We start from the raw sequence: 27,762 nt of genomic DNA, 5'->3' as shown, positions 1-27,762 counted from the left end.
AGGTATGGCCTGGCCTTATACAAGGGGATAATCATCATCTTATCCCTGCTAGAAAAATTCCTGTATATCATTGACAAGACACTATGAGCCTCTCTTGCAGACTGTCTGCACTGCTCAGAAAACTTCATATCTGCCTGCACAATAACCCCCAGGTCCTTATCGTTCTCTACCACTGTCAGTGTCGTACCACAGAGTTGATACGTCACTCTGGGGTTACTGCTTTCCATATGTAATACTTTACATTTGTCAATGTTAAACTTCATTTGTCACCTCTCAGCCCATCTGCTCAACTTTTCTAAATCCTGTTGCAGAAGCGTACTGTCATTAGTGGCCTTAACAACCTTGCCAACCTTCCTATCATCTGCAAACTTGGACTTTAAGCTTGATATACCATCATCAATATCATTTATAAATACAGAAAACAACAATGGACCCAACACTGAACCCTGAGGGACTCCACTAATAACATTAGTCCACGATGAGCAGTGTCCATTGATTACCACTCTTTGTCTTCTCCCACTCAACCATCCCTTTATCGATAGCAGCAATTTACCTCCAATGCCACACTGCTCCAATTTGTTCAGCAGTCTTCCATGTGCAACAGTATCAAAAGCCTTTATAAGATTCAAATATATGATATTAAAGTTATTCCTTGCATCCAGTTCCTTTGTGACCACATCATAGTATCCAATCAAATTGGTTAGGCAAGACTTTCCCTTAACAAAACCATGCTGTTTCTGAGCTATAACTGAAGTCTTGTCCAGATGATCCTGCAGTGCTTCTTTAACCAGTGCCTCCATTAATTTTCTTGGAAGAGAAGTTAAACTAACAGGTCTATAATTACTTGTGTCGCCCTTTGATCCTCCTTTGTGAATTGGGTCACATTTGCACATCTCCAATCCATGAGTACCTCCCCTGAGTCCAAAGAAGCTCTCATAATTGTGGCTAAGGGTTTGCTTTGCTGCCTCCTTTAATATAGCTGGATAGATCCTGTCTACCCGGGTGCCTTTTTTATGTTTATCTTCAACAATTTCTCCTCCACTTTGCTCTCAGTTATTACAAAATCATCTAGCTCACTGCGAGAGTTTAACTTGCCTCTGGCCTTCTCCTCCCTGAATAACTCCTCGTGGGTGAATGTAGATACAAAATACTCATTTAGTTTGTTAGCCACCTGAGCAGGATCATTAACAGTTGAACCATCAATATCCGGTGGAACAATCTGATTCATTCCTTACATTTGAACAAAAGTGTGATGTAATAAAACAACATGCACGTGGGATACAATTCTAAAATAGGCTGAGATATTGGAATGCATGAATCTATGGTACGTAGTATTATAAAACACACAGATGATATAATAGAAAAAGGTAAAGTTGCATCAACTTTTTGTGCCTCGCGAACAACTATTACTAGGAATAGAAACATTAAAATGATAGAAATGGAACTTTTCTTATCTGTGTGGGTGGAAGACTGCAACCAAAAATGTATTCCTCTTAGCAAAGCAGCAATTCAAACAAAAGCTTTGAGTTTGTTTACAACAGTGAAAGAAAATGGAGTTCATGTGGAAACTGAAGAAACTTTTTTTGCAAGCAATGGTTGGGTTTGACCATTTTAGAAATCGGATTCAATTGTCTAATGTTAAAATTACTGGTTGAGTCTACCAATGGAGATAAAGAAGCTGCAGCTAAATATCCTGATGTTTTGAAGAAAATAGTGGAGGAAGGTAGATACACAAATCAACAAATTTTTAATGTTAATGAAACTGGATTATTTTGGAAAAGAATGCTTTCCAGAACTTATATTTTCAAGAAAGAAAAAAGTCAACCTGGATATAAAGTGGCTAAGGATCATTTAATACTTTTATTGTGAAGCAGTGCAGACAGTGTGAGTCTGTGACTTGCTTGATTTCAAATTGAAACCAATGCTCATTTATCATTCATCGAATCCTCATACTCTTAGAGACTATAATCAGTGATTGCTTACAGATTTTTTGGCATTCAAATAAGAAAGTATGGGTGACCAAAGCTCTTTTTGATGATTGGTTTTCAACATATTTTTTGCCCAGCTTTTAAAGCATTATTGATTTTAGATAATGCCCTTGGTCATCGAACTACACTTGGTACATTGTGTGAGAATGTAAAAGTCATTTTTTTACCAGCAGAGACAACATCTTTACTGCAGCCCATGACTAAGAAATAATCACAACATTTAAATCCATTTGGCACAGGGAATTGCTCAAACAATAGACAACAATGCAATTTCTTTAATTGAATTCTGGAAAAAATATAGCATAAAAAATGCAATTGAAAATATTTCCCATGCTTGAGAAGAATTAACTGCAAGCACTATGTGTGCAGTGTGGAAACACATTTTGCTAAATTGCACAAATAATTTTGATGGCTTTCCATCTCAAGTGCAAACTGTTGCTAAAGAAATAACAGACATTGGAAGATGGCTTGGTTTAGATGAACTGGACACAAATGTCTGTGACTTGCTTGAATCGCATTCTGAAGAAACGACTGGTGGAGACCTTAATTTAGATCAACAGTGTGTGTTTGAAGAAGCTGACAGTGCTGATGAAGAAGTAGAAATGTGCAAATAAAGGAGTTCATTATCATAGAATATGGAAAAATATTTCAAACTCTGGAAGCTTTAAAACAATAAGTTATGGATGCTGACTGCAGTGTCAACTGAAGTATGGAAATCTGCCAAGATATGGATAAAGTTTTCAACACCTACAAGAGCATGTATGAAGACTTAAAGAAAGAGAAGACAATTCAGTCTAGCCTGCTGAAATATTTTAATAAAATATAATAACATTTTCTTTGCTTAGTTTATAATAAACTTGAATCATAAATGCATTTTTATTATCTTTTGGATAAGAATTTAATAAGAATTTGCATTTTTATTAACATATATATGTTAATAAACAGATAAAAAACTTGTGCTTAAAAATTTTTATTGCATATTTTCATTGTGGTGGGACAAATTATCATACTTTGTGTTATAATAGCTTCAAATAATATGAATTCGTTTAATATGATCATTTCGTAGTATTCATTATTTATACTAATCGAGGCTTTGCTGTTCAAGAAATGACAAAAAGGAAAAACTGTTTCACAATTTCCAATATTCAAGGTTGAAAGATATCACACAGTATGTAAAGAATGTGCAAAAAAGTTCTCATTAACAAGTATAATTATAGGCATAGGTTGTGAATGTGGAATGAAAGTTCACCAGTAAGGTATATATAATCATAGAAAATCAGAACATAGAATAAATCTTCTAGAAAAAATGAATTAATTTTAAAAATATAACAAAATCACTGAATTTTTTTACTTATTTTAAAAAAGTCAAAAAAATCAAGTGCTAAGTAATTAATTTTTAAGTGATTTTATTTAAAAAAAAATTTCTAATGAGTGAGAAAATGTACTCAGTATTAAGTCGAAGTTTTTTCTGTTTAATTAACTTAAATTGGCATATTAACTTATTTTCTAGAGGAACTTTATATTCCTAGTTACAATACTTAGTTTAAATTTTAACTTAGACAGAGATTTTGTAGGTTATTACCTAGTATCAGTAAGGGTATCCAATACACGTGTTTTACAAATTTTGCAGAGCCGGCGAACGGGACTTTTTTCCTATATTTAGCTGCTTTATTGACTAATTGTTATATTAAATTATTTTCTATAAGTAGCTTATAGACCTAGTCAAGATCCTTGGTTTATTCTGAATTGAGACAGTGAGATTTTGGAAGTTAATTAATACTTAAGTGTCTGTAGAGTTACCATTCGTAACCTGCCGCCATTGTTATATGATACATTATATCCCAAACTAGATAGCATTAGCTTAGTATAGTATATAATATTATCAATTAATCAGTAAAATTTATTAATCTTGTTGAACTTCATTGTCAATTAAATTGTACTTTTAACTAAATACGTATAACGACTTAGATTTTACAAATGCAACATAATTAATTAATACATAACTTGATACGGAAGTTATAAAGAAACTCGAAGATAATACTTGATACTGAAAAAATATATATAGATATATAGTGTTACAACTGCATTGGGATACAAGTTTAGGGTTATAATTTTGTACTGTACAAAGGGTACTAGGAAAGTTTTGCAATATGACGCAACAATGAATCACAGGAAGCTGCTTGTTGCTGCATGTTGAGACATGTTCATACGTGCATAGTAGCCGCCGCGCCAAGTCGATGGGCTCAGTTATTCATTAGTAGTGAGAGTGTAAAGTGCTTGCGATGGCATCGTGGTCGCGAAATGAGATAAGGACAGTTTTGCGGTATAATTTCGTGCGTGCTTTAACCATAGACCAGTGCTTAGAAGAAATGACACTTGCACTAGATGATGATTGTCCACTTCGTACAACGATATTCAGGTGGTATAGAGAATTCCAAAGGGGAAATTTCACTCTGGAGGATTCTGAGAGGCCAGGAAGGCCACGAACGTCAGTTACGGAGGAAAACGTTACTGCTGTGAGGAAAATGCTTGACGAAAACAGGCGAGTGACCTACCAACAGATAGAGGATACTTTGGGCCTAAATGCACCAGCAAGTCGTTCGATTCTGCAAGATCATTTGCACGTGAAGAAACTTTGTTCTCTCTGGGTGCCGCATCAACTGACTGAAGAGCAGATGACACGACGTGTGACTTGGTGCCGGGAGATGTTAAAAAAGTTTGATAAGGGACAATCTCGGTATGTGAACAACATCGTGACAGGTGACGAGACTTGGCTGTACTATTACGATCTGCCGACCAAGGCTCAAAACAAAGTTTGGGTCTTTGATGATGACGACACACCCGTAATTGTCAGAAAATCCCGAATGTGTAAAGAAGAAAATGATAGCTGTATTTTTCAAATCGAGTGGAATTGTGGAACGTGTCGTTTTGGACACGCAGAAGACAGTCACAGCTAAGTGGTATACTGAACAATGCCTGCCTAAAGTCATTGGATCTATGAAGAACCTGCGGCCAAAGTCAAGAATGGACACCTGGTACCTCCATCACGAAAATGCTCCAGCTCACCGCGCCAAAGCCTGCACCGAATATTTGACCACGACAGGACTGAAACTTCTCGAGCACCCTCCCTACAGACCAGACCTTGCTCCCTGCGACTTTGCACTGTTTCCGCATGTGAAAATGAAGCTAAAAGGGAGGCGGTTTTCCAGTGATGAGGACCTTCTACGGGCTTGGGACGAGTGTGCTTTACTCCCTAGTGAAACTTGGCAGAACTGGTTTAAAGATTGGTTTCGGAGGATGGAGAGGTGTATTGAATGTAAAGGAAATTACTTTGAAAAAATTAAATAAACAAAGCTGTATTGCAAAACTTTCCTAGTACCCTTTGTAATTGAAATTTTATTGAAATTGAATTGAAATCATGACTCAGACCAGAGCAGCAAAGCAAAAGGCTCAAGCTAAATGGAGTGCTGTGGCTCAGGGGAGAACTAAGGGGGGGCAGTTGCCCTCTGAATCACAGCCTTTTAAAATGCACTGCTTGTTTGATGTTTGTGGTGCAATTAGGTATGGGACATGATATCACCAAGGGGGATGTCTTTGTGTGTGCACAATGTAAGGGCGCCTCCGTAGCCAGGTGGGAAGGAGCAGCAGTGCGTAGCACACGCTTCTTGATTAGACCGGGGTTCGAGCCCGTCACCACCAAATACGGAGGATGCGGAAAGGTCAGGGAATGACCACCGCATATTCCCGGAGCAATATGGCCTTAGTTGCTAATGCTCCTAAAAACCAAAATAACAATAACAACACAATGTAAGGAGTGTGAGGAAATGAGTGACAACTCAGCATTGTTATGGGCCTATATGAGAGCTTGAAGAACAGGGTGGATGCCTTTGAAGAATCTAAATCGAGGGACCCATCAAGCTCTCAGCTGCCCACATCAATGCCAGAGCTTGCACTTGGTCATCAGGCAACACATCGGCAACCCCCAAGGAACTAGTAGTTGTTGGCTAAGATAGTTACGCGCCATACAGTGACAAATTTTGTAACTAATTTTTTTTCTCCAATAAACATTCTTTATTGTACCTATTATCCAAATTTCTCTTCAGTACGAGCCTTAGAACTCGCTCCAGAGCCCTCTACACAGGGATACTTTAATTTTAACAACCCTGTAGTTGAAAAGAAATATATCTACGTGCATATATTAGCACTAAATTGATGAAGGCAAAGAAGGTATTTTTATTCTTTTCTTTTCTTTTCTCCACTAGATGTAGTAGAACAAACAAATTGTCCACACAAGAAGAATGACCAAATCCACTTTGTTCTTCACTTATATTATCTTATCTTTTACCTCCTCTTGTAATTTTAACTGAAGCACTTTAGAGTATAGTCTGGACATAGTGCAGTTAACACTTTATCCTCTATAGTTCCCCGGATGCACTGGTCCCACAGGAACTAGTAGTTGTTGGTGACTCTATTGTCAGGGAAACGGGGAACATGCTATGTAAAAAGGATAGGTGGAACAGGACCAGGGTATGTCTGCCAGGGGCAACGGTTGATGACGTAGAGCAGATATCATCTTTTAAGGGCATAAAAGGTGATATTGTTGTACACGTTGGCATTAATGATATTAAGTGTAGGAGACCATCAGAATACAAGTACAGGTCACTGTTGAAAAAAAGCCATGAATTAGGGTTGAATTTGAAAGTGTCTGCAATTCTGCCCAGACACGATAGGAGGGAGCATATGATGAGCCTTGTCGATCAATTCGGCCCTGGAAAGATTGTGCAAGGATCAAGGGGTAGAATTTTTTTTCAACCTGGTCTGTACTTGTTAACAGGAGAGACTGCTTCTACAGGGATGGGATACACTTTATTTAAGTGTATCCCATAAATAGAAAGGGTGCAAGAATATTTGTTGATGCTATCCTATAGGTGGGTCGGAAAACTAATAGATTAACAGTAGGCACTGCCAGAGGTGAAAGTGATTCTTGCTAAAATGTGTCCTCCATTTTGGTCAACACCAGTTTCCATTTGAAGAACAGCAGAATGTAACATGTCAACTGGAATAGCCAGCACATGACGTCTAATGCTCTCCTTCAGATCTGTCAGAGTTTGACATGCTTCCCGATACATCTGGTTCTTCAAAAAACCCCACAACCACAAGTCGCATGGGGTGAGGTCCGGTAATCGGGGTGGCCAAGATGTCTGGAAACATTGGCTGATGACCCATTTGTCTGAAAAGTGTTGCCTTAGCAATCTTTGGACAAATTGGTGGATGTGGGATGGTGCACCATCTTGCATTTTTATGGTTTCCTGAAAGCATCCACATTGTTGCAGCTCTGGTATTGCAAAATTTGCCAACATTTCAATCTATCACTGTCCAGTGACGGAACAGGTGTGGGGTCCAGTCGATGTTACCTGTTCAAAAAAAAAAATATAACCCAATCATGAATGTGGCCGTAAATCCACACCACGCCGTCACTTTTGGAGAATGCAACTCTTGGATAACTCGGGGGTTTTCTGTTGCTCAAATGTGACAGTTGTGCATATTCACTTGTCCATTTAAGCAGAAGTGGGCTTCATCACTCCAAAGTTTGTTTCCCTGGCCAAGTGATATCCACTGTCATTCACGCCAGAAACTGATGTGAAATGAATATTTGCATCACTATGCTTTAGCTGCTGTAGTTTGTGCATCTTGTAAGTATAGTACTGCAACACCTGACGAATTACTAGCCTTACAGTGGAATACGGCATGTCCACTTCATGAGAAACAGCTGGCACACTTGGGCTACCACATGGAGATTGACTTGATAAAACCATGACATGTGCAATTACGATTATGCAAATAACATAAGTTATTTGCATAATTGTAACTAAGATAGTCAAGCGCCATACAGTGACAAATTTTGTAACTAATTTTTTTTTCTCCGATAAATGGTGAGCACATTCTTTATTGTACCTGTTATCCAAATTTCTCTGCAGTACGAGCCTTAGAACTCGCTCCAGAGCCCTCTACACAGGGATACTTTAATTTTAACAACCCTGTAGTTGAAAAGAAATATATTGATGTGCATATGTTAGCACTAAATTGATGAAGGCAAAGAAGGTATTTTTATTCTTTTCTCCACTAGATGTAGTAGAACAAACAAATTGTCCACACAAGAAGAATGATCTAAATCCACTTTGTTCTTCACTTATATTATCTTATCTTTTACCTCCTCTTGTAATTTTAACTGAAGTACTTTAGAGTATAGTCTGGACATAGTGCAATTAACACTTTATCCTCTATAGTTCTCCGGATGCAACTTATTTCCTTTTTTTTTATATGGATGAAATATAACTTACTTTCCATTTATTTGGAGTTTTCCTTAACTGTATATATCTGTTAATCAGCTGTGCTATCAGATCGACTTTGTGGTCCATATTTAATTAGTTCTATCGCTATGCTCCCAGGGCCTGGAGATTTTTTGTTCTTCATTAATTTTGCATAGTCAAGAACTTGGTGTTTTGTAATTTCTATCTCCCTTTTATCTACTGGTGGAAGGGTAATTATGCTCTGATATTGAGATCGTCTTTCATTTAGGAGGTTATTATAATGATTTTCCCATGTTGGCATATCTGTAAAGTTCTTATTCGATCAAGATTCATTTGTTTTCAGTGCTCTCAAGCTTCGCCAGGCTTTGGATGACCCTTCTAAGAAGGCAAAGAAGGCATGTCAATTTCATGGCATCTTTTCTCCCATGCTGTCTTGGATTTAGAAATTTTCCTTTTAACTGCTCTATTGCACCTTTTGTATTCTTTTCTATTTTCTTGATTTTTATTCATTAACCGTTTGTTATAGGCTCTTTTCTTTCACCAAATCCGCTACCTCGTCATTCCACCAATACTGTTGTTTATATTTGTGATCTATTAGGCCTAGTGCTTCTTTAGCAGCCTTGTGTGTGGCTGTTTTAATGCTGTTATATAAGATATTCACCTCTTCTGTTTCTTCAATGTGAGTTAGATAGTTCTGAAGTCTTCTCTGGTAAAGATCTTTAATACTGTCATGAGGTAGTAGTTCCAGTTTATAAGCAATATTTTCTTGTACTACCTTATTGTCTTTACTGATTGTATTAGGTCTCACTTGCCCCTTATTGTGGTACAGATGACCCCCGCTGAACACTGATAATTCATTCCGGAAAAACAGAGTGCTAAGTGAATCCGCGCTAAGCGAGCGCCGCATTCCCATAAAGTAACATATGTATTTGTGAGTTGCGGTCGGTGCCATAGGATATTTCCTAATCAATAATAAACGGTAGTGAAAAGATGCACAAATGTCGGTCAAAATATTTAATATTCAAATATTTGTACATATAAAATATTCTCTGGTAACTACTTACGTATCAAAATTAAACTTAAAATTCCAATTAAAATCATGAAAAATGTGTCGATTTTGGGTTGAACTTTGGCCCGCTTCCAAATAAACTAAAAGGGGTATTAATTTTAAATCCCCCACAGCGTGACCACCTAACAATAAAGTCAACCGATCCTTCGCCGCTTTGAAACCCGGCATGCTTTTTCTTCTTTCAATATGAAACATCTTTTAGGCATTCGTTTTTCCATGAAAGTCCTGCTTCATCTATGTTAAAAACTTGTTGAGAAGTATAACTCATAATATCCCTCTTCAATAATTTTAAGTTCTTTTTTTGAAAGTTTCGGCTCCTTTTTTTTTTTTTTTTAGGTGAGTTTACTTCAGATCATCATATTGGCTAATCTCTTTCTCTCTCTCCCTCTTTTTTTTTTTTTTTAAATATTTAACTTAACTGAATTCTGCATTGGATATTATCTTCAATAAAATTAGTTAGTCTTTCTAATTCAATCCTAAAGCCGCCCTAGCCCTAGTTGCTTGCAGTGGAACAGCTATCTTTTCTGCTGCTAAAATTATTTCTTTATTTTTTTATAATTGTTCTTACAGTTAAACTTGCAAGTCCTAAATTATGGCACACATCTGCTTGTCGTTGACCGGATTCGATTCGCTTCAAAACGTCTAATTTAATTTTCAAATTCAGTCTTTTTCTTACATTTATAGTCTTCGTACTGTGCCCAGATGTTGTTGCTTTTTCATTCTTATCTGCCATTATTAACTCTTCGAAAATGTAACTGCGTTGGTTGCATTAATTACTATACAATATTTGAGTAAACTGTCCGTTATGCACGATGTCTAATACTGTACTGAGTGATGACTAGACTTCGGATAAATGCATATAATGCAAATATTACAAGCAATATACTTGATATATTTTTTAAAATGTTGATCTCGGAACTATGTAACAAGTCACTGTACTGCAATTAAATTAGCTTGCGAGAAAATTTCATCGACTCCATCAAATGAAACGATTTCGTTAAATATGCCAAAAATGCAATCTGTAAAAGAGCGTTATAGTGATCTGTGACAGCATTATAGTCGGATATGTGTTATAATATAAGAATAGCGAATCAGCGTAAAGCGAACCGCGTTATAACGGGGGCCTGCTGTATTTCAATAATATATCCACAATCACCAGGTAATGATCCGACCCATAGTTGGCATCTCTCGTTACCCTGCGGTCTTTTTTTTTGTCCATACTGACTTCTGGCGAATAATTATAAAGTCTATAATTGATTTCTGCTGGAGTGATGGTCGATCCCATGTATATATCTATGGATGTTATTGTTTGATAAAAGGTGTTAAGAATTTTCAGGTGGTACTGTTCACAAAAATCGATGTCTCTCACTGTTGTCATTCACAGTCTCTTCTCCAAAGCAACCCACGACATCGTCATTCCTTTTTGATCCAACCCATCCATTTAGATCTCCTATTTGTTGAGTCTTCTTAACCAAATCCATTTGTTCATAAAGCACATGGTAGAACTTCTTTTTCAGCATCAGGTGCATATACACCCAACATAACCATTTCCTGGCCGTGTACAGCAGACTCTTGATTTACAGGGATTGGATTAACTGGGACGTGGATTAACCGGGACACTTCAAGATTCCAAATAATAAAAATATTATTTGGAAATCATAAAATTTAAGTAATAACTGGAATAGATATAAACAGATGTTTTGCAAGTCGTAAATAAGCGAAAAGAAGCAGCGTTATAAGTCGTCATTGGGAGATGAATGTACCTATTGTCTTGCAACCCTCGGTGTCTTCACACCTGCCGCTCAAAAAAAAACAAATGTTTAGATTGTTTTAGTGCATTGCGTTGATTGTATTCCGTCACATCGCAAAAAAGGACATTTTGTTTCGTTATTTATGCCAGGGATATCGAAATTTTTTAGAGTAAATATTTTTTTTGTTTAGAAATCACTGAAATGATGGGTAAACTCGAAAGAGTTGTGCTTTCAATTAAACAAAAACTTGTTCAAAAGTTTCACAAATTCACAAATGGAGGCACTGGCATCTGTTTGCTTGTAGATGGATGAGATGTACAAGCAGTTGGAGGTGAAATGGGAGTGGGAGTCAGTGAAGTTCGCTTAAAGAAAGCATCCAGCTTCAGTTGTTTCCACTCTGATGTTGTTTCTTAATAATGATTGCCCTGAATTGCTGAAAATGTTCATAGTAAGGGACAGTTTCAGGGTCAGAAGATGTCCCTATGTAGTGAATGGCGATATCCATGGTGAATGGCGAGATTTCTCGTGGATATCGCCATCGTGTAGGTCGTGTTGATGTAACTTGCTCTTCCTCAATGCCTTTTCTTCCCCCGCCTTGCCATATTGAACCTAGTCCACAATTTCTTCTTCAGTGAGAACTTGGTAGCCAGGATCACCTTCATCATTTTCAAGCCATTTCAGAACATCATCTTCAGTTGTTTCCCGGTTGCCAGCATTTACAAGTGTGCGCCGAAAGTCATTTGCCTCAAATCTTTAAAAATCCAATTTCAATATTGTACAACTTCTTCCAACCATTTGCCAAAGTCGTAGTCTTCATCTCCTTCCGAGCAGCTGCAAAGTTAAAGAGTGCAGACTTAATGTTGTAGGCTCATTGATTCTGAAGTGGCCTGGCTCCTCTTGTGTCTTCTTCTGTATTATCTTCATCCTCCAACACAACCATTATTTAAAATTCTTCTTATACAGCCTCCTGCAGGCTGCAATTATTCCCTGGTCCATCGGCTGAATAACTGAAGTTGTGTAAGGAGACAAAAAAAAGACGTTTAATTCTGCCATCCTTACTAAGTAACTTCTCAGCACTAGGATGGACAGGGGTGTTGTCAGGAAGCAACAATGCCTTTACATTATTGGGGGAAATTTTCAGAACATCTGTCTAGAAGCGCCTCACATCAGGGACAAAGTGGTAAGAACCAGTCAGAAAAAATCTTTGAAGTAAACCATGCATTCTTTGAGCTGGTGTAAATAACAGTCCCTACCACCATGGGCTTTAGGCGATGCAAGCCATCAGCATTTGCACAAAGTAAGGCAGAAATTTGCTCCTTACTTAACTTGCGACCAGGAGTGCTGTGTTCATGTTTGTAGGCCAGAGTATTTTCGGGAACAGCACGATAAAACAGGCGAGTTTCATTGGCATTGTAAACCTGTGATAAAATTAGGCCCTCAGATTTAATAAGTTCATTTATAAATTTTCTAAATGGCTCAACTTGTGAAGTGTCTGCACTTAAAGATTTACCACAGGTTTTCTTGTTCAGAATGCCATGCCTTTTTCTAAAACGCCACAGCCACCCATCACTTGCCTTAATATTAAGTCCCATGTGTTTTCCAAGAGTTTCACGTGTAGATTTAAACTCAAAACTTCGTACATTAACACCACTAGATCTCTGTTGAACATACCACTTATACACAGGTTCTTCTAAATTTTAATCTTGTGCAACTTTCATGTGTTTTCTACTCCCCCTCTGTAGAACCACATTGAGCTATCAACACTGTATTTTAAAGAAAAATGTTGCAATTTGGCCTTTGATTTACAGATATCAAAAAGTTTGTTTTTTTGTGCTGTAAATTTCACAAACACATGTTACTGAGACCCCTTGTTCTAATTTCTCAGTTAGTTCTAATTTCTGTGCCACATTTAAGTTCACACGCTTTCTTTTAACTCCTCTATCACGTGATGTCATTTTAAATTGTAAGGATTGCAAAATTATTTAATAAATAAAGTCAATTCAGAAATCACAGAAACACTCTGTATACAACCTGACTGCATAATAGCTTGAGGCAGACCGACACCGAAACAAAGCAAGTCGGTAGACCTGCAGTTTAGTGTCCTGACTCACGTTCAGCTTGCAAGTCACTGCTTGCTTTTATCTGTAATCTGGGAAACCAGCTATTTGAACATGTTTTCTGAAAGAATAAAAAACAATTTCCTGAATTTGATTATAAAAAAAGTAGGTAATTATCAAAATAATAATGGAAATAGGTAATTATTATTAATTTTTAATTAATAATAACACTGAAGTTTTGTATAATCTAAAAAAAATAATATGGTCGAGATTAATATCTACATTACTGTATTATTATTTGTCCAGTCCGTTATATTGGGGTCTGTTAAATTTTGGGTTTACTTTATGTGGTTTTTGTAATTTTGGTATATGAGGGATAATAGTAGCAATATCTTATTAGTCATTCCAGAGTTACGTAAAACTCGACTTATGTAAGAAGTCCTGGAATGTGTCTCTTATGTATGTTAGAGACTTTCTGTATTTTTGGATTAACTAGGAAATCGATTATCCGGGTTTTTTTTTTTTTTTTTTTTCCAACATCTATCCCAGAAAATCTAGTCTATTGTATGTTGAAAATAACTTTAATGCATCTTTCATTAATTTGATCATAGCCCTTTACAAATCCTTTTAGTCTCTTACCCATTAGAACACCAACTCCTGCTTTAGCTCTTTCTGATTTCTCAAACCCCACTCTAGTAATGAGTGGGGTTGAAAACCCACTCTAGTAACTCTCCGATCTGTTAATTCCCTTTTTCTTTGTTTTGGTCATATGACAAGAACATCAAGGTGCATCTCTTTTGCTTCTGTAACTATCTCTTGTGTCTTGTGTGAGCTTCCACAAATGTTCCTTGTACCATTAAGAATAGTCCTTTTTCCATGCTTAAGCAGTTTTCCTTTTAGTCCATCTGGCTTCTTTGCAATAATGGTGTATTTAGCGATAGTATTTTTCCAAGTACTGGGGTGCTGGCCCAATGCCTCAACCTGAGGGACCAGGGATTTGCTATCAAGGTTACCTAGCCTTTGCTGATCCAACAGCTCATCCTGCAAGGCAGCAAGTTGGCAATGCTTATAAGGCAGCGTTTCCTTGCCTTGACACAGAAATGTCATTGAATTATTGTGGCATTTAAATTGGAATGAACCTGCTACTGTTGATCCCTCCACACTCTGTTATCTCTGCGGCCTTGGTCCGGGACTACTTATTGGTTATTCGCAGCTAACCCACCTGCCTCCAGCTATCTAACCTGTCAGATAGCTGAGGCCCACCCCAAGATATTTCATATTTGATTATCCATGTTATAATAAGCTATATATTTATGTGAATGATCTTAGTGAATCAAACAAAATATGAAGATTTACAAGCAATCTTTGAAGAGCCATATGATATCATGAGAAAAAATTGTACTGGTGAGAAGAATTGAAATATTGAATATATTTAGATAATATTAAATGAGCTATTTAAGTAAGTTAGGTACTATATCTAAATCATAAACTAGTAAAAGTGAAAGAGAACCTTCTGGTAAAGGATTTAAGTTAGATGAAAACGGTAATTTTAATTTTAATAATAAGCAGTTGAAGTAAGAAAAATATCCATGATATGGATTCAATCATTTAAAAATATGTAGATGAGAACATTACTCATATTATAGAAAGAATGCAGAATGAAAAGCTTACTTCACAAAATGATTTAGTTAATCCTAAAGAAGATAATTAAATAGTTGAACTAAAGAGCTACAAATCAACTAAAAATAAAAAACATTGATAGTATAAAGTAGAATATTGATTCATGTATATCGGAGAAGACAGTAAGAAATTAAAAATTTTAAATAATGAAATGAAAAGTAATAAAGAATCTCTTATAAAAGAAATTAATAATGTGCAATTAAATCTTGAAACTTATATTGAATCAAACAGCAAAAGAGTGCATTCACTAGATGCTGATATCAATAAAAAAAAGTAGATGTTAAGTTTGATACAAAATAAAAATAATAACTGTGAGAATAACATAAAAGCATTAGACAACAAGAAAATTGATAGAGAAACTCTGAACTAAATATAGAAAATGCTTTCAGTACATCTTATCACACTGTAACTTGTGTGTGCCATATGTGTATAAATTATCTGCTCTATTTAATTGGCCAGTTCATTATTCATCCATCCCACAATCCTCCTTTTGCTATATTTTCAGCGAAGGTAAAGAAAGCCCATGCGAGAAGCACGCAAAAGTTCGATAAATTTATCGGTAAAAGTACTTTGCCGTAACAGCATTTGTATTGTTATCGGTAAGGAGTAGAAATTGAATCCCATGGGAGATTGAAACTCTCCCAAAGTGGAGGGGGTAACCTGACCTTTTTTCTTTAGAATCATTGGTGGACTAGTGGATAAATTGTTTATTAAGAAAAAAAAAGAGGCAAAGGTAAAGGAAGTCCACACAAGAAGCACGGCAAACTTCGAAAAAGTTTACCAGTGAAACTACGTTACGAACATTTTTTACGGTGCCAGAACTTCCAATGTGACTCTGTTCGTGATTCAGTTAGTGAGTCTAAAGAAAAAGGTCAGGTTATCCCCCTCCACTTTGGGAGGGTTTCAAGCTCCCGTGGGATTCAACTTCTACTCCAGACCGATAACACCCACCATCTGTTTACTGAGCGAGCAACAACAAATGCCATTACGGCAAAGTACTTTTATCGGTAAATTTCATCAAACTTTTGCATGCTTCTCGTGTGGGCTTTCTTTACCTTAGTCATATTTTCGCCATTTCAGCAAAATCTCACCAAAATCTTCATTTCAGCTGAATGAAAGCAGCTGTTGTATAGTGGTTTTAAGTGATTTTAATCTTTTTAGTGATTTTATTATTGTAACATACATTTTTATTTTATTTTAATTGCAGTTTTGGAATATACTTTTTTATTTTATTGTAAATAAAGTTATATGTGCAATCTTGAGTCATTTAGTCGCATTAAAAATTAATTATAGGGTTCCTGACTCCGGAGGCCTTTTTAATGAATTGTCAAAAACCCTTGCGCCACTTTTGTTCAACTGTATCCTGTCTCTACAAAATAGATTCCTTCTACCTATAAGTGCAGCCCATGCTGATAAAAAATAATAAATAAATAAAATAAATAAATAAAAATTCCCCCAAAATGCCTTGCAGTGTCCCTCAAGTTGTGAGGTAATCCACAAAACTTACATCTAGTCCCTCCTATTGTGCCTAGAAGAATTGTAGACATACACACATTCTGACCTAACTTATGGCATATTTTTAACATATCCTATATTTTTTCAGTAACTCGATCATTTTGCGTGTTTAATCCCATTAGTCCCTATCAATAATAATACCGATCTCTTTAAATCTGACATTCTGTTAATGACATCATTAATTATTGCTCCTGGTAGACACATTAGACACAACTAGTTGTGGTCCAGCTATTCTTATTACAAAAAATGTTGCTCGTTTTCCTGACAATGGAATCACCCATTAGAGCTAACAATAACAGTTTGCACTTTTATTCTGTTCTGAGACCCTAAACAGGAGTGCATCACTTGGCATATTATTATAATCTTTAGTCCTCAACAAGTTTCCAGTTGCATTCCAGTGGGCCAGTAAATCAGAGAGTCTTATAATGGGAGATTTTAATTTCCCAGATATTGACTGGAATTTGGGGGCTGGTTACTCACACACTAGCAGGGCTTTTGTGGATTTATTGGATGATTGGTTTCTACATCAGCATGTTCGGGGGGCAACTAGAGGGAGTAATACTCTTGATTTGATTATGAGCAGTGATTCTTCATGCATTAAGAATCTGCAGATAAATGAACCACTAGGTGGCAGTGATCACAGTGTGCTGAAGTGGGACTTACTCAAAGAGGTAACTACCATTAGGGGTAAAGGGAAGGGTTATTGCTTCGATAAAGGCAACTACGATGGACTGAGACAGTATTTAAATTCTATACAGTGGGACCAACTGATGATGTTACCAACAGCAAATTCAAAATGGGAAGCATTCAAAGAACTTATCTTGGAAGCTACTAGGCTTTACATACCAACTAAGAAATATTGTTCAAGGTTTAGGCCAAAATGGATGTCAGATGAACTAATGAGGCATATGGCAGAGAAGAAAAATGCATGGGATACTTACAAATTAACACATGACACAGAAGCCTATGATAGATACAAGTTGATATGCAACCAAGTTACAAAGGAGGTTAGGCAGGCGAAGGCAGATTACGAGAAATCCTTGGCAAGGGATGCAAAGAAAAACAGCAAAGAGTTCTTTACTTATGTAAACTCTAGAAGGAAGGGGATGAATCAGATTGGTCCACTTGATATTGATGGGTCAAGTGTTGATGATCCTGCTCAGGTAGCTAACAAACTAAATGAATATTTTGCATCGACATTCACACATGAGGAGTTATTCAGCGAGGGGAATGCCAGAGGTGTATTCAACTCTAGCAGTAAGCTACAGAATCTTGAAATAACTGGGAGTAAAGTGGAGGAGAAACTGTTGAAGATAAACACAAGAAAGGCACCCGGGGTGGATGGGATCTATCCAGTTATATTAAAGGAGGCAGCAAAGGAAGTAAGCAAACCCTTAGCCATAATTATGAGAGCTTCCTTGGACTCAGGGGAGGTACCCATAGACTGGAAATGTGCAAATGTGACCCCAATTCACAAAGGAGGATCAAAGGGCGACACAAGTAATTATAGACCTGTGAGCTTAACGTCTGTTCCAGGAAAATTAATGGAGGCACTGGTTAAAGAAGCACTGCAGGATCATTTAGACAAGACTTCAGTTATAGCTCAGACACAGCATGGTTTTGTTAAGGGGAAGTCTTGCCTGACCAACTTGATTGCATACTATGATGCAGTCACAAAAGAACTGGATGCAGGGAATAACTTTGATATTATATACTTAGATCTTAGAAAGGCTTTTGATACTGTTGCACATGGAAGACTGCTACACAAATTGGAGCAGTGTGACATTGGAGGCAAATTGCTGCTATGGATAAAGGGGTGGTTGAGGGGGAGAAGACAGAGAGTGGTAATCAATGGACACTGCTCATCGTGGACTAATGTTATTAGTGGAGTCCCTCAGGGCTCAGTGTTGGGTCCATTATTGTTTTCTGTATTTATAAATGATATTGATGATGGTATATCAAGCTTAATGTCCAAGTTTGCAGATGATACAAAGGTTGGCAGGGTTGTCAAGGACACTACTGACACTATGCTGCTGCAACAGGATCTGGAAAGGTTGAGCAGATGGGCTGAGAGGTGGCAAATGAAGTTTAACATTGACAAATGTAAAGTATTACACATGGGAAACAGCAACCCCAGAGCAACGTATCAACTCTGTGGTACTACACTGACAGTGGTAGAGAATGAAAGGGACTTGGGGGTGGTTGTGCAGGCAGATATGAAGTTCTCTGAGCAGTGCAGACGGGCTGCAAGAGTAGCTCATGGAGTATCGTCAATGATATACAGGAATTTTTCCAGCAGGGATAAGGAGGTGATTATTCCATTTTATAAGGCAATGGTCAGGCCACACCTAGAGTACTGTATACAGGTCTGGAGGCCTCATTTCAAGAAGGATGTAGAGCTGCTGGAACGAGTACAGAGAAGGGCAACAAGATTAGTGAATGGAACAAAGGGGTGCTCTTACGAAGAAAGGCTTAAGTTTTGCAAATTACAGTGTCTGGAGACTAGGCACCAGCGAGGTGATCTGATAGAGGTGTATAAAGCCTTGAATGATTTAAGCATGCTCAATGCTGATGGGATTCTTCCTCTAGCTCAGAAAAATCACCTGAGAGGGCATAAATTCAAATTGAGGAAAGACAGATGTAGGATAGACGTGCGGAAATTTGCCTTTAGCCAGCGGGTGGTTGGTTGGTGGAACAGACTTCCATCCCTTGTGGTGGAGGTTGATAGCCTAAATAAGTTTAAGGCTCAGCTGGACAGGTATTTTGAACGAACTGAGGGGTGAAGTGGAAGTGGGTTTTTTTTTTTTTGGCTGATGCTGCATAAGCTTGCTTTCTTGCATCAAATGCCTCTACTAAATCTAATGCATTTTTCTCTTGGGCAAGCAACTATTTCTTCAGTTACACATTCTAACAATGCACCAAGTTTTAATTTTAGATCTGTACACTTCTTGCAATGGGAAGAAAGAAAAGAGTCATCAGTTGAGGTATGGTTAGCAAATAGATTGATCCTTGAATATGTGCCACAGGCAATGCAAGTAATGAAGTCGTGGCTCACATGGGAATCACCTGTGGCAGTTTCTGCCTGAGTTGGAGGTAGCCACTGATGAGGAAATAAAAAATTCATTCAATCTGATAATCCTTTAGCCTTTAATCCACTTGTAGACAGAGAAAAACTAAGGATGCCATCAGTATTTGGTTTACTCATTCCATTTAAAGTCTTAAACACTTCAGTAAGGTATTGGTATCCTTACAGTGACTAGTTCCCAGATGTTGCAGTTTGTGTTTCTATAATGAGACTTTCAGACTTGTATATAGTACCCAAGATGCAGCCTAACCGTTTTGTATGTTTTTATTATCCTTTATACATTGGGATAAATTACCTTCTTTTCTCCACTGGCAAAATGTGTTCTATATTATTGACAGAACTCCATGCGCTGCCCCGTCAGCACTATTAGAGAACGATGTGGAACTTTACAATTACCTCTAGGTGTTTTTCTTTCTCCATTACACTGAGCATGGTACTACCCATTTGGTATGTTATTCTGTAATTTAATATTTAGGAAAATCCTATTTACAAATTAATATGCTTAATTAAGAAATTTTTGATTTTTTAATGATCCTGTTGATTAATTTTGTATGTTTTTATTATCCTCCATTTGTAAGGTGTATTATTGTTTGTAATGATTCACTTCTTCCTTTGCATTTGTTTGGAAGAAGTGGTTCTTAATTAATAACCTGTATTGAATAATTGTTTCATTTGGTTATTCACAATTTGTTAGAAAAACATTTATCATCCTTAGCAAGTTTTAATGTAACCAGAATTTTGGTGATAATTAAAATTGTCTTGTATTATTATTATGGATTGTTTTATTTTTGCTGTTGCAGCAAAAGCCTATGGCTTCCTTGCACCACATGGCTTGCACGAAAAACAATAATTTTAATTTTCAAGTGCAGTGATATTGTCAAGTATGAGAGAAAAAAAAAAAAGTGTTTAAATTTTGGGATAGCAATTTACCCATGATCTCACAAAATTTTCAGAATCTAAGATCATCTTTGCTAACATATTAAAATATCTGAGACATCTCTAGCTGTAACACCAAAAATAGTAATCAGCTGAGAGAAGTTAAATATTACATGGATATGATACCTATTACCAACATTTTAAATGCATTAGTGATAATTAACTTTGATAGAGATTTTTCTCATTGAAAAACGTCTATTAATACATCAATTGCTAAATCTTCAAATGAGTGTTAACAATAATTAGCATTGATTTGCAGTTTTTTGCCACTTGTATATGTTTTGCTTAAAAAAGATATGCTCTGCAAGGATAATTAAGTTATCATTTTTGTTGAAACTATTAATTCATAAAATAGGAATGGAGTACTTGAGTTGGGAGAATCATTACACCTTATGTTGAAAGAAAATGCTTGATCTGCACACTAAATATTCATCCAAGTTCTGTTCAGTTTGGATATATTGTGTAGATATTTGGTGTACAGATGTTTTGCCATTCAAATTCCACATTAGATCAACAATCTTCATGTTGCTAACACTAACATAAACATTTTCTTTCTCACAGAACTGCATATCATTTGGGCAGTGTCAAATTCAAAATAGTGGAGTATGAAAATGATTATATAGTGGTAATTGTACTGTCTGATGAAATTCCATGTGCGGTGCAAACTAGCTACTAGAACAGCCCAGGGAGTTCTATCAGTGATATACAAGAACTTTTCCAGTAGGGATGAAGAGGTGATTATTCTATTGTATGAAGTAATGGTTAGAACACATTGAGAATACTGCAAACAGGTTTGGAAACTTAATTTTAGGAAGGTATAGATCTGTTGGAAAGGATGTAGAGAAGAGCGACAAGAGTAGTTGGTGGTATCAAAGAATATTCTTACCAAAAAAAAAAAAAAAAAAATGGTGACCTAATTGAATTGCATAAGGCTTTGAAAGGGTTAGATAAAGTAAATGCTGAGGGCATCTCTACTCTTTCTCAGATGATACAAAGGCAACGTAAATTGAAAAATTAGATGGTTACAGAATAGATGTGCAGGAATTTGCATTCATCCAAATGGTAATTAATTGTTAGAATAAAATTCCACCTAGTGTTATGGAAGTGGGTAGTTTGAACAAATTTAAAGAAGGGTTTGACAAATTATTGGAGGGAATGGGCAAACAAAGTTTTTTTGCTGGTCCTCTATAAGCTTTGTTTCATGTTAATAATACTAACATAAACATTTTCTTTCAACATAGATTGTATATATAAACATATTTTAATTCTTCCAATTCAGTCAATTATATTCATTATTCTAGGGTTCATACTGGGCAATTGATCATTCTCCAGTAGATTGTGAAGAGTTCAAAAAGAAGAAGCCAAAACAAAAGGATAAGGTAACTTAAAATATTTTTATATATATCATTTTAAGTTGGTTTAATATACACAGCATTTTAATTAAAAGGCACTGGGGGCTATTTCATTTATTTTTAGGTTTGGGCTGTTTGTCTGGATCTTTTTTGTCATATTTGGCATGAAATTTTTTAATTTGATGTTAAAATTGGGCTAAGTGTTACCGTATAAATTTTATGATTTCTAAAATTAAATTTTTCCTGGTCAACTTTCCTTTGCTTTTTTTTTTTTTTAATGGAAAAGTTGTTTCCAGTCACTGGTTTAGTCTAAAAACATCATTGGTGTATTTCTGAAATGAACATAATCCAATTTTATTTGGACTAAAAAAATGAGAAACATATGTATTGAAGCATGAACTCCTCACATTACAATTAGGTTTATTTAGATAAAATCAGTTTGCATTCATTTCAGAAGTGTCCTTTCAACTTACCAATAAAAAAAAAAGCAAAAAAAAAAAAAGAAAAAGAAGCAAACTTTATTCTGCAGCATTTTCATTTTCTGTGCAACATGTGTGATATAGACCGGGGATGCCTCCTTTCAATATAAATTTAAGCAATAAAAATTAATAAAAGAACTTAAAAGTTTATTAAATTGCAATATCATTAAAGATTTATTTAAAAAAAAAATAAATTTATGGAATGGCAACTCCTCTAACTCACATTGCTGACAGTCTAGAAATATGAGCCAAAAATGCCACCCTCCCATGTGGATGAATTAGTAAAGAGTAAAGGCCACCCTCCTTGTCAGTCACAATTATAAAAGATCAGTAAGAGACAAGTACAGAGACAGTACATCATGAATATCAGAGCAGGTTGATGGATGATGAACTGATCATTAGTATGCCCTAACATTTGCATTAGACTTTACCATAAGTTTTTTTTTATACCTGTAGTAAAAAAGTATCAGTGCAGTTTTACCAGCATACTGTATAGGTGATTTGCATAGTAAAACAATCCAGTGAAGTATTACAACTTTAAATATTTAATACATTCGTAGCAGAAGCTGTATGGCATTTATGAATTAATTTTGGTTCATGGGCATAGTTTGGCAGCCAGATGACTTTCTGTAATGAATTCCTAAGACCAAAGCATGTTTCCTTATGGCAGTCAAAAGTCTGCTGTCTTCAAGCAGAATTTGTAAATAGCAAGTTGCTAACTGATTTTTGAGAAGCATTAAGTTAAATATTATTTAACTTTAACTGAAATATAATCTTTGAAAAAAAAGATTTTTTTTTTTTTTGTGGCACATTGAAATGAATCAATATTGCAAAAAAAAAAAAAAAAAAAACCCACAAAGATTTTAGTAATTCTCAGTATTACTGAAGGTGAAATAAATATTTTTTAGTATCTGTTCTATTAGTTCTTCTTCTCATAATAATGAAAGCAGAAAGAATTGAGATCAAGTGGGCCTTGTTTGTATAACTGGCAAATATACAAAGATACATGAAATATAAAAAATTGTACTAAGTCAAGTCATGCTTGTCATTTTAAAATTTCTTATAGCAGTTCTGAAGTGTGAGAATATTTAGCTCACTAGAAAAAAATTGAGTTTTGATCTTTTCTTTCTAGTGAAGCTAGAAATACTCTTGTCAGTCAAGCCTAAATAGCAGGCCTTGTTATGAACAACACTTTTGTTTTAACATTTCTGAAGAGGGAAAAGTCTGAAAAGTATCATTCTTGAAGCGTTCATCAGTTGATATTGTCTAACAGACAATCCAAATAAAAATTGATGGTGGGAAAATCCTAGTAAGCTAATGTTTGAAACCATACTGTACTGGTAAACAATCCTCCTGTGGTTGTATTTAAATATAAAATGTGTATGTTTTGAAACTTAATTTCTAGTAAGTAGACTTTAAAAAGACTTGCTTTTTTTCCTAAAAAATCTTCTGTTTTCTGTTTTCTTACACTTCAGATTTTCTAGCTTTACTAGAGTTATTAGCTTTTCAAAAATCAAAAGTAGGCAGATGTGTATTTGTTGTAGTTTGTTTAGCATGTTAAAGAAATCAACCAACCAATTCTTTTAACTACTAAATGATCATCATATTAAATCAGTTAGAGGTATACACTGAGTGATCACTGAATTATGGCCACCTACGTAATACTTCGTAGGTTCTCCTTTTGTCCTCAGTACAGCAGCTATCCAACGTGGCAGTGATTCAACAAGATGTCGGAAGTGTTCAGGAGGCCAACCAAGCTATGTGTAATGCGGTCAGTAATGCAGGTATGGAGATGATTGGTGTATCCAGATGCCTGATATGCCTTTCCATAGTGTCCCACAAGTGCTCTCTGGGATTGATATTGGGGGAGTCCAGAGGCCAATTGATATGCTGGAAGTCAGAATTGTGTTCCTCAAACCATTTCTGCACAACAAGTGCCCAATGGCTCGGCGCATTGTCATCTTGGAAGACACCATTGCCATTCAGGAAAAAGTGTAACATAGTGGGGTGTACACAGTCAACAAACAGTTGACAATAGCAGAGACCACTGATATGTTGTTCCACATGCACCAGAGGTCCAAGTTCCTGCCAGTGAAACATGCCCCACACCATGCAACCACCTCCACTGGCCTGAACTTTTGATACCATGCATGATGGATCAAGAGCCTCATGTTGTTGATGCCAAATCCATACACAACCATCCACAGTGTGCAGTAAATAATGTGACTCATCCGACCAGCACATCTTCTTCCAGTCCAGTCTTCTGATGTCTAACTTGCATGCTCTTTGTACCAGGCATAATCTTTTATGCCGATGAACCTTGATTAGGAGAGGATGCCGTAGGGGTCATCTGCTGGTATAGCCCATATTTGCGAGTGTGCGACGCATGGTCATGCCAGATATTATTCCGGGATGGCCGATGTTCTATTGGGTAGTCAACTCTTCAGCAGTGCTGCACCTGTATGAGTCATTGGGCTCAGCACTCACCTCTAACATCACCCTTTCGCTGACCTTTGCAGTTTTGCCGTCGGATCGTTGTTTGACTATTTTGATGCCAGTCCTGGTAAACTTTAACTACATCGGCTCTCGAACACCCCACCAGTTCATCGTTTTGGGAAATCGAGGCACCAGCTCGTCGAGCATCCACAATCTGTCCTTTATCAAAGTCCAATAAATCCTTCCTTTTACCCATCATGCTTGGAATTTTACTACCTACTCAGCCACTGACTCCTTATCTATTGACTAACTCCACACTCATACCACACATGGTCAACGGGTCGCATTCAGTTTTCATAGGGATGGTCATAATTCAATGATCACTCAGTGTACAGTAAACCCCCACTATTCGCGGGGGTTACGTTCTTGAGAAATGTCGCGAATACCGAAAACGCGAATAGTGAGTTATGGCTCCCATAGTAATAAAGGGATTCCGTTCCAAAGTATGAAATATATAAGAAAAACTGGTCTAAAATTTTGTCTATGTATGTATTATATGTACCTTCATAATATGACTATGTACATAGACAGTACATAGTGAATTACAAGCATATGGCATCGAAATGAAAATAAGAAACAGTTTAATATTAAATGTAATATTTATTAGAAATTTCAAACAAATCTTTCAAACCAGTGCCTTTGCTAGCAAAAAAAAAACTTATCCCGCCAGTGCTATCACCAGTTTTGCTAAAGTGTTGATAAAGGAGTTTTGCCTTTTCACGAATGATGAGTGAACTTAATGGAATTTTATTTTGAGTTCGGTCTTCTATCCACAGATTTAAAGCTTTTTACATTTTTTTAAAATTTAACATCACGAGTTACAGAGAAAATTTTTGAAGCAATTAGCGCGTTTTCATGGACACTACGGCATATTTTTTCTTCCGATTTTTTGATTGATCGTACCGTTGACTCATTGATTTTATAATGTTTTGCAACTTAGGAGACACTTTCACCGTTAGAAATTTTGTCTAATAACTTAATAAATAAATTTTGTCTAATTTTATTCGCTAATGTCATCACCTTCTTTGATATTTTCATATTTCCCTTGTTATTCTAGCCATATTTTTGTACAGGTTAGAAAGAACTTGTCCACAATAAAGTCACTTTCTTCCATTAACATACTCAAAAAAGTCTGTTTTACACTGCAAAACGTACTTTTGTAAGCATATAAATTTATAAATTGATAAATTTATTCAATTTATAAGCATATAAATTAAAAGCAAATGACGAAACCTTCCACGAAAAGCGCATAACACATACTGAACAAGGATTAGCCAGAAACATCCACGCTCGCGATTTTGTCACTCCTGTCCCCCCACCCACTGAGCGCTGTTTTGACCGGGAAAGATAATTTTAGCCACGCCCATGTTTTTTTATGGCGAAAAATTTCACGGGGCTTTAAAATTCACATTTTTTTAGGTTTCATTTTATATTAAATTGGCGACCGCGAATACCCGAAACCGCGAATAGCGGGAGTTTACTGTATATATAGAGAACAAACATACAATAGCGCATCTTTCTCATCATTCTAGATGGTAGATGACTCTCATGACCCTCCAATAAGCAAAGTGGTGCAGTACCACCACTTTGCTTATTGGAGGCTTGAAGTTTTGGAACCCATGTTTAGTCTCCAGAGCTAAGTTCGGTCAACCTTTCCCCATCTCTTCCATCATGCAGTATGACTGATGACTTTTGAGGTTATGATGAACATCATAGCGAGATCCAATCTTCCTTACATTTTGAGGATACAGCTCTAAAATGGTGTTTGCAGGCTGGCAGCTAGTTAGTACACCAAACCTATTGGTAACTGTTTAGGAGGTTTCTGGATCAGCTAGTGTATAATCTTGCTACCTCTCTGCCAGATAGTGATTAGAGGGAGTCAAGTAGTGGGTATGTGGGGGGCATTGTCGAGGTCATGTTATGTCAAGGATCTGGGTATATTCTTACCACGTGTATGCCATATCCAAAAATTTCATTACTTCATACAGCATGTCCCTTTCCCCACCTTTTCTTACTACTGAAAACACCATGAACTGTCAAACTAATAGAGCAAACTTATCTGCCAAAAAGATCTAATCTCCTAAACACTTCATAGTTCATTTAACAAATATACATGGTCTCAATTCTAATCTCAATCATGTCCATTTCCATTTGCAGTCTGCCTAACCCCATGTACTTTTTCTGACAGAATCTCAGTTATCAGTTGATTCAACAACTGCTCATCTCAGTTGCCCAAATTATTCGCTGTATGATTCCTTTTGCCTCAAAGGTGGTACTTGTGCATGTGTCCGTTCTGATATTTTCAGTCAGAAATTTGGTAATTTGGAATCTCCTCTTTTCGATCTTCTCTGGCTTAAAATCTCTCTACCTCATTATGTCAAATTCATCTGATGTCTCTACCATTCTCCCAACTCTACTAATCACTTGGAGCTCTTTGACTTCCTCTCTTTGCAACTTGACTTTCTCCAGTCCAACTCTCCTAACAGTGAAGTAATTTTCCTTGGTGATTTTAATGTTCACAACTCCAGCTGGCTTCCGTTTTCTAGTCACACTGACCCAGCTGGTCGAGATGTTGAGGCTTTTGCAATTACTAATGACCTTGCACAGATTGTTCATTTATCTACAAGAATACTGGAAATCCTAACGATACAGCCAACACATTTGATCTTTTTCTCACTAACAACCCTTTTAAGTACAAGGTCGAAGTGAGTGGTCCTTTAGGCACCTCAGATCACAACTTGGTGATTCTCTTCTCCAATGCATGGCTGTTATCTCATGGCTATTCCCAACGTCGTATTGTTTGTCATTACAAGAATGCAAAATGGGATGACCTGCGAGATTTCTTTTCTTCTTTTCCTTGGTCAGATTACTGTTTCAAAACTTCTGATATCAACATTTGCTTAGATTGTATCAGTGAAATTATTTTTGTAGGAATGGAATCCTTTATTCCACACTCCACTTTAAAATCTCGTCCCGTATCTAAACCTTGGTTTTCCAATAAATGTGCTAAGGCTGTTCAAGAGAAGAACGTTGCGTATCGTAA

General features: G+C 36.5%; 1 protein-coding gene across 1 annotated transcript in view; it reads left to right on the top strand.

Annotated features, from left to right (window-relative positions):
* LOC150080816 (uncharacterized) overlaps window positions 1-27,762 on the top strand; it is a 257,487-nt gene that overhangs the window by 68,403 nt on the left and 161,322 nt on the right. Inside the window, exon 3 of the mRNA XM_090381203.1 lies at window positions 21,694-21,771. Within this exon, the coding sequence (XP_090237329.1) occupies window positions 21,694-21,771 (78 nt within the window). The remainder of the gene's footprint in view (window positions 1-21,693; window positions 21,772-27,762) is intronic.

Source organism: Mastigoproctus giganteus, chromosome 9, assembly GCF_048544385.1.
Source record: "Mastigoproctus giganteus isolate SK-2022 chromosome 9, ASM4854438v1, whole genome shotgun sequence".
NCBI lineage: Eukaryota > Metazoa > Arthropoda > Arachnida > Uropygi > Thelyphonidae > Mastigoproctus > Mastigoproctus giganteus.
The sequence above is the reverse complement of the archived record's forward strand: the minus strand, read 5'-3'. Positions and strand labels throughout refer to the sequence as shown.